General features: G+C 37.5%; 1 protein-coding gene across 6 annotated transcripts in view; it reads left to right on the top strand.

Annotated features, from left to right (window-relative positions):
- Vrk1 (VRK serine/threonine kinase 1) overlaps positions 1 to 17,453 on the top strand; it is a 75,567-nt gene that overhangs the window by 29,256 nt on the left and 28,858 nt on the right. For all 6 annotated transcript variants that reach the window (XM_042692733.1, XM_042692734.1, XM_042692735.1 and 3 more), the window contains exons 3-5: positions 4,813 to 4,868; positions 11,455 to 11,524; positions 13,886 to 13,973. In XM_042692733.1, the coding sequence (XP_042548667.1) occupies positions 4,813 to 4,868; positions 11,455 to 11,524; positions 13,886 to 13,973 (214 nt within the window). The remainder of the gene's footprint in view (positions 1 to 4,812; positions 4,869 to 11,454; positions 11,525 to 13,885; positions 13,974 to 17,453) is intronic.

Below are 17,453 nucleotides of genomic sequence, written 5' to 3'. Positions count from 1 at the left end.
AGGTGAGCCTGGTACATGTTCAGATTTGAGAACCATTAGCTGAAAAAGCAGCTGCTTTTCCTCAAGGGGTCTCACTGTACCTCATCATCTGTGAGGTACAATTTGTCTGCTGCTCTCTTTGGGCTTGTCTTCATGAAGAATAGCTTAAAACACAGGGCTTTGCTTATATGTTTTTGTCACTTGCCTTTGTGGGAAGTAGGTGTTGATGCTCTCTGTGGTTTGGAGCCAAACCAATGAGTTAGGCTGTCACTCCAGGAGAAAATCCTCAAATTGTCAAAGAGTAGTAGCTGTACTAGATGTGTATATTTTTGATTGTTGCCTCTATTGTGGAATGTTTGAATTTGTGACATATTAGTGGGCACTTGTATCTAAGTAACACAACTTAATTTGCTTTTGTAGCCTTCCTCAAATTGGAACTTACCATGTAAGTGTGGTGTTTTGAATTTTTTACTAAGAAGTGTCATCTGATAGTGTTTTACTAAGAAGTGTCTGCTGATAGTGTTTTTAGTATCCTGTGGTTTGACAGTTGTTCATTAACAACTTTGCAACTTCTTCTGTAAACTTCGATTGTTTAGCCCAGAGAAGAAGAGATTTGCTTAGGTCTTGCTGCCCACACTTTATCTCTCTGTCCACAGGTATTCAAACGGCCATTTTCAAAATCACCAGCAACTTCTGTTAGCGAACTAAAATTTTACTTTGACTTTATTTATTGTTGAGCGTTTGATACTCAGTATCTTTCTTTCTCATAGAAATTGCTCCCATTATCTTACCTTCCATGGTTAACCATTCCTCCCCCATGCTTTTCTTCTCTGGCTGTGCTTAGTCTTCTTTGTAGGTTACCTCTGTATTCTTCAACTTTCCTTCCTTGGCCTACTTTTTCTTCCTGGTATTCTTTCTTAGTGATCTCACTGATTTTCACAGCTTTCTGTCACTCTTTGTATTGTTGACTTCCATTATCTTTTGTCTGCAATGAAGACTTGATCTCTTCCATCCTTGTCCAGGGCTTCCAGCAGATCTCTTCTTGGATGTCTTTAGGCATTTTCTTTTTCATTTTGTGATCCTTTCATGATTAGAAGATTATCTATGTGAGTGATAATTGTTAAGCTAGGAACTAGGAAATTGTTTCTGAAAATTCTTTAATGGTCCCAGCACCTCATGTAGTCCTATTGCTGTCACTGATGTCTCAAATCCATCCATTTCTCACCTACCACTACCGTGGGTCAGGTAGTCTTACGATGTCTTGTCTGGACTTGCATTGTATCAGTCAATCTTCTTTGCCCAGTTTCTGCCCTTTGGATCTCCCTGGTCATCGTGTGGGCCTAAGTGATCTAGCATGCTAATGAGACCATCCTATTTACCCATTCAGTGGTTCCTCAGTTCCTCAAAAGTCAATTAAGAATGATGTATACAACTCTTCATATGTAAGTTCAGTTTTCTTTTTTGCAGCCATTATACTGTCCCTTTGCCTTGATCTGTGTATAGGCTGCTGTTCCTTTTTTATTTTTTTGATGGCACTAGGGTTCGAACTCAGGGCCTCATGCTTGCTAGGTTGGGCTATACTATTTGAGTTATGCCTCTAAATTATTACAGTTCTTAAAAATAGTTATTATTGCAAACTTCACTGCCTATATTTCCCAAAGAAAATTGAGCTTGGCTGCTTCCAAGCACAAATACCTTTTAGAGTAATGTTCCTTTGAATGCAGGGCCCTGCTTTCTTAATGACCCAATTTTCTCTTTCTTATCACTTCAAAATGAACTTGAATATTTTTACAAAAGTGACCTTCTTCTTTGGTATTGTCAAAAGAATTAAAGCTTAGCATCAGAAATAATATTATTCATAATCTAACATAAACAAAAATCATTCTTTGAACTTATTAGAGTTTATAGACTATGGAATCTTTTATCCCTACATTTTTGTTTTTGGTTGGTTGTGGGGCTTGAACTCATGGCCTGGGTGCTGTCTCTGAGCTCTTTTGCTCAAGACTAGAACTCTTACTACTTGGAGCCACAGCTCTACTTCTGGTTTTCTGGTGGTTAATTGCAAATAAGAGTGTAGGGACTTGACTGCCTGGGCAGGCTATGAACTGCTATCCTCAGCTCTCAGCCTCCTGAGTAGCTAGGATTATAGGTGTGAATCACCAGCAACTGGCCCTGCTATTTTCTGTTTTCAGGATTTAATGTATTTGTACAATATGATTCAGTTTTTTCAGCTTGGGAGAAATAAAGTTAAAAACTAATAAATTTCGTGTCCTCAAGTAATGGGCATAGTAATAAAAAAAACCTCAATGATATCCTTTGTTTAAACAATGTATGCAACATAATTAAGACATTTTATGTTATTTTTATGTCTTGAAAACGCTTTTGTTCTACTTGAGATAAATTTCCATATAGATCACTCTCTATAGTTCAGTGACTTTAGGCATAAGTAAACATCTGTGACCCTGTTACCATAATGCACCTAGTAAACATACTGTTATGTATAAAAAGTATCCTCTTGTTTTTTTTTTTTGGTTGGTCATGGGGCTTGAACTCTGGTCCTGGGCACTGTCCCTGAGCTCTTCAGCTCAAGGTGAGTAACCCCCCCCCCCCCCCCAGCCCCCCCCCCCCACACACTTTTTTCCTTTCCCCAAACCAAGTTTAGGGCAGATACTATATTCCCTTCGTGTTTACTTTCTCTGATACTTTCCATACTGCACTGAAATTACTTTTCTTAATTCTATATTAAATGTGTTTTTTGACAATGGGACAACTCTTCTTGTTTTCTTTGTGGCTAGCATATTTTGCAGTAAATACTGTTTGAATGAATTATTGAGCTTCCTTTCCCTCCTCCTGTTCTCATTTGAACATGCAGTATTACTGGAATGCTATCTTTATTTTAATATTTTGTTAAAAAAACCCTCAACTACTTTATTACTAATTCAATAACTTAAGTGATGTTCCTTGGGACTGTTTCTCTCTTTCCCAAATTAGCCATTTTTATGGGAGACCTTTCTTCTTTAGTCTGAAGTACTTCTGCAGCCCTTCCAGACTCTGGTGCTTCCCAGCTGATTGGTAGCCAATATCTTATCTTGGTGTCCATTGCTGCCCTTCTACTTCTGTGGGAGAGTGCTTTGGGGCTTTGTTCTTCTTTTCTTTGTCGGCCTTTATTCTCCAAGGATCTCTCTCACTCTTGAGGCTTTAAATATGTAAGCTTTTTAGATTTTATTTTTTGACAGTTTCGGGGATTGAACCAAGTATTTCGCACGTGAAAAGTATGCACTCCCAACTGCTGAGTTATATTTCCAGCTCTCAAAAATAGCTTCCTTCCCTCCCTCCCCCCTCCTTTCCTTCCTACTTTTCTTTCTTCTCCTTTGTTGCTATACCGGGTATTGAACTCAGGAACTCCTTAAGCAAGTGCTTTACCACTTGAACTATGCCCCTAGTCCAGTAAATAGCTTTCTGTGTAGACAACTCTCTCTCTCTCTCTTTCTCTCTCTCGCTCTGTGTGTGTATATATGGTTATTTTCACATACATGTAAATGTATGTATACATACATGTACATATACACATATACACACATTCCTCTTTCCCCTTCCTCCCTCACTCTGATTGTCATCAGCGTTCACTGAGCTTCCTTGTTTCATCATCATATGCATTTCAAACTTCAGATACTCTCAAACTGGATCCACATACAGTTCTCCTGTCAGTAGCAGCTTCCTCTTTCTAGTTGCATAGGAGCCACCCATACCTCATCAAGGCGAAATTCTCACACTCTCTTGACTCCATCAAAAAATTCTGTCGTCTGTCCTTTGAGGGTCTGACTGATTCATAATCTTTTTTTTTGTTGTTGTCCGTGGGACTTGAACTCTGGGCCTAGCTGTTCCTGAGCTCTTCAGCTAAAGACGAGCACTCTACCAATTGAGCCACAGCGCCACTTCCCATCATCTGACTAGCACTTCTTGTCTGCTTCCAGGTTGGCTTGGCTAAGCACCTTTGCTTACCTGGTGTAATGTTTACCTGCCTGCTCTGCTCTTGCCCCTCTATGCCATTATCCTTAGGAAGTCTTCTAAAAGGTTTTGTTTTGGCCCTTCCCCTTCTCAAAACCTTCTGGTGGCTTCTCATCTCCTTTATAGAACCAGCCAGAATCATAGTATGTGTCACCTGGGGAGCCCCTCATGTCTCTTCTTTGCTGCTTTTCTGATCTGCTCCCTGCCACTTCTCATCTCACCTTTTCTCTTCCAGCGCCTTTGGCCTCCTGACTGAAGGCATTTCTAACCTGACCCTACCTCAAAACCTGTGGTCTAGTCTGCCTGAAATGCAATCTGAAGTATTGATCTTGATGAATTTTCCCCTACAGTGGTATTTTTTGAGAACTTTGGCTCTAGATGTTCCTTTTTAGATTGTATAGTTTTCAAAATTTAAGAAATGATATTAGTCATCATTTTTTTTGGATTCACCGTATGTATCTATCTATATCTGTTTATCATTCACTATATGTATCTCTCTCTCTCTCTCTCTCTCTCTCTCTCTCTATCTATCTATCAAGGCCCATGAGTACTTTTGGGTTAAAGAAACATTTAGCTTGTTCAACTTGGGGCTTTCTGTATATCACTGGTGAACTAATGGGAAAAAACAGAACACAAGATGGCTTCCATCTTCAGTATTAAAACACGAGAAAAGAATGAAAATTGATGAAATACATTGTAACAATATTCTGAAATGTATTTGGGAACTGGAATTTATAAAGGTATTACAGACATACAGGTGTAAATATGCATACAATATTCATAATAATGTTATTCTGATGTTATGTACTTTTCTTCTTTAAACAGCTGATGCAAATTCTTCAAAATCAGTTGGCAGCGATGCACCCTGTGTTGTAAAAGTGGTAAGACAATATTTCAGCTTATTTTGTCTTTTTTTTTTTTTTAACAAAAGTTTATATAGTATTTATTTTGTAAATCATCCTTTGGTAACTAGACTTAATTAAGCCATAAGGTATTATTTTTTAATAATGTTTCATAAATGGTTAATGATACATAAAAGTACCTTTTATTTAGTTTTAGGTAACTAAATAAAAAAGTTAAAAAAGTCCCTGTGTTCTTTTGACTTAGAGTGGCATTAAGGTTTGGGGCAAAGTCAGTGGAGTGTAGAGGAACTAAGCAGTTGTGGTTCCTGCCTTTTATCTTAGCTACTCAGGCGGTAGGGAAGGAGGATCAAGCCACCCAGGGAAGAAAAGTCCACAAACAAGACTATCTCCAAATTATCTAGCAAAAAGCTAGGCTGGAGTGGTAGAGTACCACTGAGCGAGCATGCTGAATAAGCATGAGATCCTGAGTTTAAAAAAAAAAAAGTGTCCAGGATGTAGATGTGGAATAAGACACCAACTGATCTGTTCTTCCAGCTGTGTAGTAGGTGAGATGAAGTATTGTATTATCCCTCAGTACTATGCTAATTTGGTGTAGTTTATTTTGCATTTGCTTCTGGACTTTCTGTTGGTCAATTTTCTGTTTATTCCCAGTTTTTTCCCTTTAGTATATTTAATTGCTTATTTGTCATTTAATTAGTTGTGATTGTTGAATCTACTATATTCAAGTTGAAATTAGCTCATGATGAGTAAAGATTAGCAGCACCCTATCTGTCATGGATGCACTTTCAATAGCCAGGCCCATTTATAGATCTACTAGTAGTGGACATTTTAACTAATTTTTTCATCCATTATCTATTTTTTTGCTTACTACCATTTGCATCTTTGATCTTAGTTCTTGGATACATGTAAAGAACATGTTTGTTTTTTATGTTTCTATAAAAAATTAGAAGAGCCAGCCAAATGTCTTACTTGGGGAAATTAACAAATTAAGTCCTGTTCCTCTTTTATCCTCACAGTTGACATAACTCAAGAATTATCTCATTGTTATGTTGTGGGCTCTTTTCAAACGCAAGTATGCTTGACCCCTACACACTAGCTTTCTTGATGTAGAATTGTTTTAGTGATTTATTTTTTTAAGCTTTTTATCTTTCTTTTTTTGCTAAGAGGCATATTTTTTACATGGACATACATAAAAACAGTTTGAAGACTTCTGACACATGCATATAACTGTTTAACACTCACTAAGACACAGAACATTTCCATCACCCAAAAAGATTTTTTTTGTGTCCTTTGCAGTAGAACTTCTGTTTTCCATTCGGGCTATTACAAATACAACTTCTATAAACATTTTTTTTTTTTTTTTTTTTGTCAGTTGTGGGGCTTGAACTCTGGGTCTTGAACTCTTCAGTTCAAGGCAAGCTCTCTGCCACTTGAGCCACAACGCCACTTCCAGTTTTCTGGTGGTTAATTGGAGATGAGAGTCACAGATTTTCTTGCCTGGGCTGGCCTTGAACCTTGATCCTCAGATCTCAGCCTCCTGAGTAGCTAGGATTACAGGTGTGAGCCACTGGTGCCCTCAGCTGTGAACATTCCTCTATAAGCGTTTTTGTAGGTGTAGGTTTTTTTTTTATTTTAAATAACTTATCTTGGGATTTGAATTGTTGGTTTAGTGGCGAAAAATGAATTAAACTTATAGAAAGCACTGGAAAGATTTCCAAAGCAGTCCATTTTTCGTGTCCCAAGAATAATGGAAGTTGTCATTGTCTGTTCTCCCCTCTGTTTTCTGGGACCACTTCACTGGGCATAGAACATTGTGGTATTATAGTTCCAGTTCTCTCCCCTGTTTTCTGGGTTAGTTCCTCTGTTTTCTGCCACTTCACTGGGCATAGAACATTGTGGTATTATAGTTCCAGTCTGCATTTTTTTTTTTTTGATGACCAGTTTGAGTACATCCTCATTGTACTAACTGGCTATTCATCTTTATTTGTATCTGTGAGGCACCTGCCTCTTTACTCTTTTGCCCAATCTCTTTGAAGCAGTTTTTTTTTTTAATAACTGAATTGTTGCTTTTTATAATGTGTAATTAAGAGTTATTCTGAATACAAGTCCTTTTTCAGATATGTGTTGGTAATATATTCCTCCAGTTTATAGTTTTGTGTGTTTTGAATACTTTGAGTTCATCTTTTGAGCTGGACCAAGGTTTTACTTTTATTCTGTGACTTGGTAGTTAAGTTGATATTTGAGTCAAATTTGCATTTCTAATACATAGACCTCGTAGTCAAATTGTATATGCTTTTAACCAATACTGAAATTGCTTTGCTAATATTTTGTGAAGGATTTTCATGGTTTTATTCATAAGGAGTATTGGCTTTAGTCCTCCCCTCCCCCCTTAGTATTTCTATGTTTAGAATTTTTAAGCTGGTGGCTTGGTTTTGGTGTCAGGGTCATGTTGGTGGATGATTGGTCTTCTTTGTACCCTGTGTCTTCTCACTCTTTAAGCCTCTAGAAAAGCCAGGGCTTTTCAGGTCCTGAGCTACCTGTTGTCTGATTTGTGAAAATAGTACTTTCTTATTTTTTTCTCCTTCGATATATATTCAGAAGGTAATACATAGTGATCCAAGTTTAGTGTCCAGACTGTGTCTCCTGCCATTCTCCTTCCTTGATGTCCTATTGCTTTAGATTTCTTTTCACTGTGCAGTAGCCTGCTTTGAACTATTCAGCTTGCTGCTAAGGCAGAGGAACTAAAGTTCTTACTATAAAATTGTATTATTTGCATGGAATTTTAGAGAATATTTCCACATGTGATGTATACAACAAATTAAAATACTAAAATTTATAAAGGATAACACACTGAGGCAGTATTATTGACTTTCCCTTTGCTCCTTGCAAAGTTACTGTAATAGCTCTAATTGTACAGATCACATCTAATAGCCTCATGCTTCTAGGTTTTATCTTTTATCTCCAACTAGATGTGAAATTATCTAGTAATGACCTTATTTTAAACTTTGTTTTCCTTTTATAGTCCTTAAATGCCTATTTAGTTTCTTAAGTATTTTTCATCCATAATTTCCACCACCTTTTATTTCTCTTTCTGTTCATTTACTCTAATCTTCTTGATGCCCTTTTCATTCCTAGGACAGACCCCATTTTCCCTTCTGATAGCTTTATCATGTGCAAAGTTAAATGGATCATCAGTTACAACCATGGAAAATGAGTGTCACATCTTTCCAATATCAGAACTGTTTGTTGAACATTAAGGGCTATTGAAGGTTATGCTTCTGGTTTTCTTGTTTTAGTGGTACTGGGGATGAGCCTTGAGCCTCATGTCTGTTAAGCAAGTGCTTTACTGTTGAGCTACACCCTGTACCCAAAGATCATAGTGTCAGAGAACATGTAGTACCTACCCACTGGGATCCAAAGCCCTGTGTAAGGTATGAAGATTGTTTTTATAAAATGCCTGTATATGAAGAAAATATGTCAGAATGTTTACAGTTTTTCAAGAACGAGCATGTGTTTTTAGATAAAAACCTCCAATGTACGTGAAACTGACTTGTGGGCATATGAAGCAGTGATTTGCAATCCTAGTTGTGCTGTAGAATCATAACCTCGGGGGTAGGACCTAGTCATTGGTATTTTAGTAACATTCACCAGGTGATTTCCTTTGTACATCAAGGCTGAGAACTATGGAAGAAACTGGTGTTGAGGGCACGTTAGGTATTTTATATGGAGTTATGTCCATTCACTTTTTAATTCTTGTTCTGAGATCCTTTTCCTAGGGATTGCTTCTGGTATCAGCTTTTATTTTCATATGGAAGACTTGTCAAAGAATTGGGTTATTGCTGATATATCTACTGTATGAAAAGCTCTAAATGGTTAACCCATAAAATCTTCTATTTGGTTTTGCCGTGAAGTTAAGACAGACATACTCAAGATGGGTGTTTAGGCACTTACTACGAATGTTCTCCCCATACCCAGTGATAGTCTGTGTTTTTGGTCTTTAGTCTTGGCTCATGTAAGCAGCTGTGGAGCTGTGATGCTGGGTCATCCTGGCTCACTGTACTTAGCTTCTAGATAGTGGAGATACTGTGATTATTTATTCATTTTTAAGCGGGAAATTGGTAATAGTTAGATAATGCATGTGGAGTCTCTCTTGCCTCTGCCTCTCTCCTCTGGTCTCTTTCTTGTCTCTGTCTCTGTCTTTCTATATCTATATCTATACCTATATTCCCCAGCTGGAATCACCCTTTGTAGTCATGTCAGGAGCAGACCTGGAGATGGAGGTTGGGTTATTTTTGGCTTGTATAAACTAAGTGCCAACTGGTAGAAAATTGTATTCTAAAGCTCCTGGCAAAGAAGTTTGCTGACTGATGTTTAATTTTACCTGCTGATGTTATGAGAAGTGACCTGAATTTTCAATTCAGATATAATATTTTTTTTGTAGGAAGGAGAAACTTTGTACATCTTCGTTTTTAAATGGCAGCCAGTTGCTTTTAGATGGTGCCATTGAAATGTATCACATTTTATTTTTTTTCTGTTGTCATCTTCATTTTGACACTTAGAAGTCTTAAGGAAACGTTTAGTGATATTCTAGTTAAAATGTCAGTCCCAATTTCTTTTCTAAATCTTGGCTATTACAGAGCTGGCAAAGTATTTTAGATTTGAAATATGTTAATAAAACTTTAGTTATGAGTTAAGGTATTTTCTTCAACAGAAATAGCTAGCTTTGGCTAGTGTGCAGTGCCAAGGAGTAGCTCCTTTATTTTCTCATAATGGAAGCTTATTGGATTAGTAAAAGTATGAAATGAGCTCAAAAGGCCTTCATTGTAGTAAGGCTTTCATTATAATGGCCTAATGGGTATGGTTGACTCTCATTATTTTAAGTTAATAAATTATTGCTTGAAGGAAACTTAAAAATTAAAGTTGATATGACAGAGTTTGGAACTGAATAAATCAAAATTTCATATTGATGGTAATAAGCTAGGAGTTGTCTTATGAAAACCCTTTTTCAGGCTTAGTTTTATTAACGAGCTATTCCAAAAATTAACCAAAGTTCCTTCTCTTTGATTTCCCTTGCATTGATTCTGTGATTCGTGTTCATTTGTTTGTTTTATACATTCTCTGATGTCTTTGGCTACCCTTGTTGACAGGGAGAAACCACAGGATATGGAGACTTGAGTGTGTGGCTTGGTTCTGTTTTGAGGAGTCAGTGACTTGCTGAGCCCGTGTATGCCAAGGCTGGTATCTTACAATACGGGGTGTTCTAAAACCAGGCTGCACGTGTAGCTGTCAGGAGAAAAGCTTATGTTTAGGTTCTGATACAAGCGTGTACAGGTTGACCAACATGCTGTGAAGGGCTCATCATTCATAACTGGGTGCTGCTTCACTGAAAATTGGCAGTACCTTCCTGTAAGCACGAATCGATCACTTACATAATTTTTGAATTACAATAAATCTGAGGTAATAGAACTGTTTGGTTTTATCTAAATCTCCAGGAGTAAAATTGATTAGTAGTTAAGCAGATTGAATAAAAAAGAAAGTGAATATATTTCAAGTATTTGCAAAGGATCTAGTACCCAGAGAGCTCATGTTAAGACAATCAACCTCAATTATCAGTTCCTTTAATACTCTAATAAATTTCAATACCAACTATACAGGTTTGCTGTCCAGAATCATTTTCTTCTCATACCTTCTAAAAGAAAAGCAATTAATGTTTGCTTCATTTGAAGTTTTCAAAAAATTTTTTAGATCCTTAATTTCAAATTATTTCTTACCTTTAATAAAGATGGTAATAACAATATCAAACATTAAAAAAAAACTTGATTAACCATACAAAATCTGCTTACTGAAAAACCCACAGAATTAAAAGACCTTTCTATTCTTTATTTAATGAGATAAATTCTTTATAGGCAGAAACTTTTTACAAATGTTTGTTTCTTTGCAGATACTTTAAATTGTTAATAGTTTTCAAGCTGGGAAAGGAATGTAGCTCAGTAAAATTTGTGGAAAAAACAGTTATTTTAACTTCAAATTATCACGTGTACATAAAAACCTTGGGAATTCATGTGAGAAAGAAAAAGAGGGAGTTCAGTGAACAGGGCTTGCTCTGGAGATCAGAATGAATGAGTCCTGTTTCTACCAGTCCTGGCACACCAGATAGAGCAAGCAGTAAGTAAGAAAGAACAAAGGAATAGGATTTTGCCATTAATTGGTTAAGTTGGGTATTGGCATTTTATTAAATCTCAGCAATATCTTGTAGCCCTTTGGTGATAGAGTTAACATGGTTGCTGGTCTTTGCTTAAGGGAAAGCTTAATAAAGATAAAATTAGTTCAAGCACTTTTCTTAAACTTCTGTGAAAACTGAGCTGTATATTTGATGTTGTATAATTTATCACTTATAAAAATGGAATTTGAGAGAAATTTAGGGCTGAGAGGCTATTCTGAGAATATCTGAAATAATTCTAAGGAGTTGAACTTAATGCATAGTTTTAAATTTATCAAATTGCAATCTTTTGAAAGGAAAATTAATTAGTCTGTTTTGAAGTTTCACTGAAAATAACTTAGTAGTTTAACTAGCATTAGTACTAACACACTCTTATATTTTAAGGAACCCAGTGACAATGGACCTCTTTTTACTGAATTAAAGTTTTACCAGCGAGCTGCTAAACCAGAGCAAAGTAAGCAATATAATATATGTGTTCACATTTAAAACACTGCTTTTCATTTTGTTTTGCTTGTATAGGCCAAGGCTAGAGCATTCCATCGTATGGCTCCTTGTTATTTTTTTTTTCCTTTATAAAAAAAATGTAAATTTGGGATTGGAGGGATGGTTCACTTGGTAGAGCACTAGCCAATGAGCAAAAGTGTCAGGTACGGAATTTGAGTCCCATTCTTGCACCAAAAAACTCCCAGACAGTTAAATTTGTTTAAATGACATTTCTGTGAGGTGATCTTGATGTCTTAATAGTTTTTTTCAATTATATTTCACTTATATTGATATAAAGAGTGACATATGACTTAGAAAATATTGTTCTGTATTGAAAGTAGCCTTAGTCCTTGAGTTTGATAGCTGCTCTCACCCTCTGTAGCTTCCAACTGAGCTCCTCAGATATCTCCTTTCTTTTCCCTCTTAAGAACTCCAGACCTATGTTAGAGTGAGAGAAAAGCTTCCTTCCATCTTCCCTACATTTTGATGCTGATTGAAGAGAAGATATACAAGTTATAGAGGAAATCCTCAACTTGTAGAGTAAAAATAAGTCTTCCTATGGAAGCAAATAAATATTTGCATAGAGAAAGAAAATTACTGTACCTAGTAGTATGGTTTTACTTTTTTTTTTTTTTGTCTTGTGCCAGTACTGAGACTTGAACTCCAGCCTCAAATTCTCTCTTGCTTGGCTTTTTTCCTCGTAGCTGGCACTCTACCACGTGAGTCACAGTTCAATTTCCAGCTTTTTGGTGATTAATCGGAGGAGAGAGTTCTCTTAGATTTGATTTGTCTGGCTTCTAACTTTGAGCCTCTGATCTCAACTTTCTGAGAAGCTAGGCTTAATAGGTCTGAGTTCCTGGCTATTTGTGTGTGTGTGTGTGTGTGTGTGTGTGTGAGTGAGAGTTGTGGGGCTTGAACTAAGGGCCTGGGCACTGTCTGTGAGCACTTTTGCTCAAGGCTAGCACTCTAACACTTTCAGTCACAACAACCCCACTTGCAGTTTTTGAATGGCTAATGGAGATAAGAGTCTGAATGGGGCTGGCTTTGAACTCAGCCTCCTGAGTAGCTAGGATTACAGGTATAAGCCACCAGTTCCCAGCTCTTGTTTTTTTTTTTTTTTTTTTAAATAATATTTGAGGTCTGGGAATGTGGCGTAGTGGTAGAGTGCTTTCCTAGCACGCATGAAGCCCTGGGTTTGTTTCCTCAGTACCATATAAACAGAAAAAGCTGGAGATGTAGCTGTGGCTCAAGTGGGGTGCTAGTCTTGAGCGAAAGAAGCTCAGGGACAGTGCCCAGTCCCTGAGTTCAAGCCCCAGGCCTGGCAAAACAAAACCAAATAAAAACTTTAAAAAATGCTTTTGAACCAGGTGCTGATAGCTCATGCCTTGTAATCCTAGCTGAGACCTGAGGATCTTGGTATGAAGCCAGGCAGGTAGGAAAGTCACGAGTCTTAGTGGAGCTGTGGCTGAAGTGGTAAAACTCCAGCCTTGAATGAAAAAGCTAAGGAACAGCACGTGAGCCCAAAGTGCCAGCACTGGTGTGCATGTGCACATACACATACATACGAAACAACAACAAATGCTGCTTGCATATTTTTATTTTTATTTATTTTTTATATGTATTTTATTTTTCATTGTAAAGATACTGTACAGAGGAGTTACAGTTACATGAGTAAGGTAATGAGTACATTTCCTATTGAGAATTGGTACCCCCCTCCTTTGTTTTTTCCCTACTGTCCCTCCCTTCCTTCCACCTCCCTCCTTCCAGTGTAAAGTTTGTTTTCAGCATAGTGTCTTGTACATCTCATTGTTATGGTGGGTCAATCTGTGTTTCAACATTTTGTTATTTCCCTTCCCCTCCCCAAATTAGAGAAATGTATATACAAGATGCAGGACACTGGAATCAAATACAATGACAACAGAGGTTATACCATGGGGAAACCCCATACAAAAGAAACAGAAAATCACATAGTACATTATAAATACATTAAAAACAACAGCAACAAAGGTAAAACCTCTGTGTCCCTATCTTGGGGTTGCTTAGCATCATCTTATATGGTTGTATGTACATAGCATTTGACCTTTTTGCTTGTCTGGTAAGATTATCCTAGATGTATACTAATAGTTATTGCAATCTTTTTTTTATTTTAAAGAATGTTAAAGACAGGGTAACAAGCATTAATAAAATGTTTTGTTTATAAAATACTTCATGTTATACCATACTCTGTTAATAAAGGTGAAGTCTTTATAACTGTATTCTGCTCTTAATGTTTTATTTTAAAATGATCATTTACATAAAGCAATTGAAATCCAGTATCCATTTTAACTTGCAGTTCAGAAATGGATTCACTCCCATAAACTGAAGTACCTTGGTGTTCCTAAGTATTGGGGATCTGGTCTACATGATAAAAATGGAAAAAGGTAAAAACTGCATGGGATTTTTTTTCCCATTCCTTTTTGGACATTTCCTATCTTTAGTCAGCGTTACTTATTGAGCATCCACCTGTCCATAGACTTTTACCTGGGCTGTGTGGACCAAATGTGGTTGGAAATAGATGAGTAAGATACTGTCTCGGCCTTCTTCCTATAGCAGCAGATCACTGCTCTGGAGGCCTTCTGAGTGTAACCCACTGACAGACAGAAAGCCTACGCTAAGGGGCCTGGCTTTTTTTTGGTGTGTGTATGTATGTTCGTGAAACGCCTCTTCATGTCCTTTACACAAGGGAGAACTCTTAGGATTCTACTTGGTATTTCATGTTGGATACATAATCTGGCTATGGAAAAAAAATCAGAATCCTGTTCTTTATCAAAACTAATCTAGCTAGGGAGGAAATATAAACATGTTTGAAACATTTAGGGAACAACTATGTGCTAACTTAGGTAAATTTTTTGACTCAAATGTCTTAGGCCTTGAGAAAGTAAGAATGTTGTTCACATAGCTAAGTTGGAGAAAACCTCTTTATTATTTCAATGCACAATGGGCAGAATTTAAATATTTGAATGGATGATTGGAGCTTTATGACTGGGCTGGTACTGAGACCTCAGGAATAGATTTAGTTTGAAAATAGGGGTGTATTGGTTAAAATGCTCTCAGTTCCAAGTAAAGGAAGACTGCCGTAGCTCTCTTAAGCAGTCACCAAGGGCCCTGGTTCCTTGTCTTGTACTGGCAAGACACAGGAAGGGTTGCTCTGTGCAGCTCAGGCTAGCCTTGGACAGTCAGGCAGGTATGCCATCATACCTGTCGTCCATCTTCAGTCTTGAGTTCTGGAGGTATATGCCATCATACCTGGCCTGACCTGCTTGTTTGCCTTCATCTTGGCTTTCCTTGTATATTCTCAGGGTAGCTGCATATTTCTAGACTTCATGCAAAGTTCCCAGAGGCAGATTTGGAATACTTTCCCAGTCCTGTGGCAGGCTAACCCTTAATGTTTTTTTCAGTCCAAATTTTGTCAGTACTGATTCTTAAGTCAGTTACTGCAAAGGCCAAGTGGCCACAGTGATTGTTCTGGTAAAACATGAGTTGTGTGGGAGAGGATGGAATGCCTGAAACTAAATTGGTGTTCTATTAGGAAAGACTTGAGAGGTAGGGCAAGTGTTGGTAGCTGGTAGCTAGTATCTTATTTGAGATGCGACCATCTCTCACAGAGTGTGGGGCTGCTCGTACCATGTGTACCACATTGTCACTTAGAGTTTTGCAGGAATAAGTTTGCTGTGAGGTGACCAGAGCCTGAGAGAGACAGTCAAGGCTGATGGTAGGCAGTCCCACGAGGGCACTGTCCCAGAGAACCTCAGAGGGGCCGAAGTGCTGACTAGAGCTTCATGGGCTCCATCCTTAATCTTAATCACAGCTTACTGTGGTGATCTCACACCTGCTGTTTCTGCAGATTGAGTTTGCATAGTTGTCTCCTTCAAAGGAGTAGGTGACACATGAGAGTTACATATGATGTGCTGATTTCCTTTTCTGGTTGAGGCTCTTTTAAAATAATGAGTAAACTTCTTTGAAGTGGGAAGAAGTAGAAAGTAAGATTGTTCTCCAATCACCCTTCCTCACCAGAAATACTGTTAGCTGTTACCATTATGAAATAAGTTAATCTGGTTTTTGTCTTCCTGTTACTTGAATTGTTTTATCCAACTCCCTAGAAAAGTATGCATCAAAGTTTTTATGTTAGTGGAGTTACTCAGCGGTAACATAGTTAGATCATAGTACTTGGTGATGTGATAGAGCTGACTTTCCGGAAGAGTGTGGTGACAGTTTCTCTGTAATTTGCAGAAGCTTTAGTTGATATTTGTTATTTAGCCATGGTGAGATGAAGAGATTGTTTAGAGGAGTGAGTTGCCATGTGCACAAAAACAAAGACCTGTTTAATATAGTTTGTTAGCAGACCTTATGCTGAAGTGAGCAATAGTGTTTGAGCCCTCTTTTAGACTATCACAGAGGGAGTAATAACACATGTGTTATTATAATTACACACATCACTTTCTTGTAAAATCTTATTTGTAAAAATATTTGTTATGGTCTCATCTCTGAACCTTTCAAAGCCTGCTATAAAGGAAAACCAGGATAAAATTACTGTTCCTTTTTTACTTTAGAGGTCCTGGTAAGAGGAAATATTACATGAGTGATTTTTTTCTGCCACTGTTAGAAATAGCTTGGGATGTTGGGGTGTCACATAGGAGTAAGGACACCAATTCGAAAGGTACTTGGCAAGGCAAAGTTTACCTGTGTAGAGAGAGAGAGTGCACCATCAGCTAAAAAACGGGAAAGCAAGCACACACAGCAGGCAGGCTGCTCCTTTTTTATTCCTAACAGAGCAGGCCCCACCCTCTGCTCAGATTGGCTGAGCTCAGGTTCACAATCTGCAAAGGGGTGTGGCTTAATTAACAATGCAAGTAAAATTCAAGGAGCATCTAACAGGATGTAGTAATTAAAGTGCTCAGGAAAAGGATCTATATAAGGACAACAAAGGTCAAGCCACCTGCCCAGGCAGGAACCCTTTAGAAAATTCTTTCAATATTTAAACAGAAAGGAAGCAGACTACTTTGACAGAAAAGACACTTTTTTCACACCACTGTTTGACTTTGGACAAAACACTTTACATTGTCCACATTATTTAAAATGTGCAGACAAGATCTCTTTTCTTCCAATTCAACAATGTAAAGAATCCTGAATTTTGTATTATCATGTTTTTTAAAAAAAATATATATATGAGTTGGTTCTTCCTTCCTTGTTAAAATAAGCATACTGTATTGTTGTCATAAACCTCTTAGTAAGTGGGATTTTGTGTTCTCCTGACTTAGAAACTTGGTGTGGTTAGAAGTGTGGGCCCACCACTTCCTAGAAGACAGACTTGTCAGTTTTCTTGTTTTGAACTAAAGGTGACAGGAGCGCCCCCTAGTATCCGTGCAGTGAGGTTCATGTGCTTTGAACAGTGTTATGCTCATACCAAGTGTTTGGCCAAAGCTGCCTCTTAGCATGTCTCCTTATGCCATCCCTGTTGGAAGACATTCTGACACATTTTGAGTGTGGTCTTGGTTTTTATTGATAGCTTGGAAGGATTAATAAGACAAGTTGGAATTTGGAAAACTGTTGAAGACACAAGTGATCTTCAGAGGAAAAACTAAATAATGTTACTGCAAGCCAGTAAGGCTTTTTAGTCTATACCAAGCCTTGAAATTTGAGGGTTAGAAAAGCCATTAGTGAGATGAGTCCCTACTTCATTTTACTTTTGTCACCATTGCAGCCAAGGAAGTGAAGTAATGTTACTTGGTCGACGTGACAGCTGTTTGGTGGTAAAACCAAAAACCTTTGCAATTTGCCAGCGTATTTATTTTCTACATCTTGGCCATTGAGTGTTTAATGTTTTAACTATTCTTTCTCATCATTTAAAGGATTGTTATTGA

This window comes from Dipodomys spectabilis, unplaced genomic scaffold (genome assembly GCF_019054845.1).
Source record: "Dipodomys spectabilis isolate Male_0828 unplaced genomic scaffold, ASM1905484v1 ptg000157l, whole genome shotgun sequence".
Lineage (NCBI taxonomy): Eukaryota > Metazoa > Chordata > Mammalia > Rodentia > Heteromyidae > Dipodomys > Dipodomys spectabilis.
The sequence above is the reverse complement of the archived record's forward strand: the minus strand, read 5'-3'. Positions and strand labels throughout refer to the sequence as shown.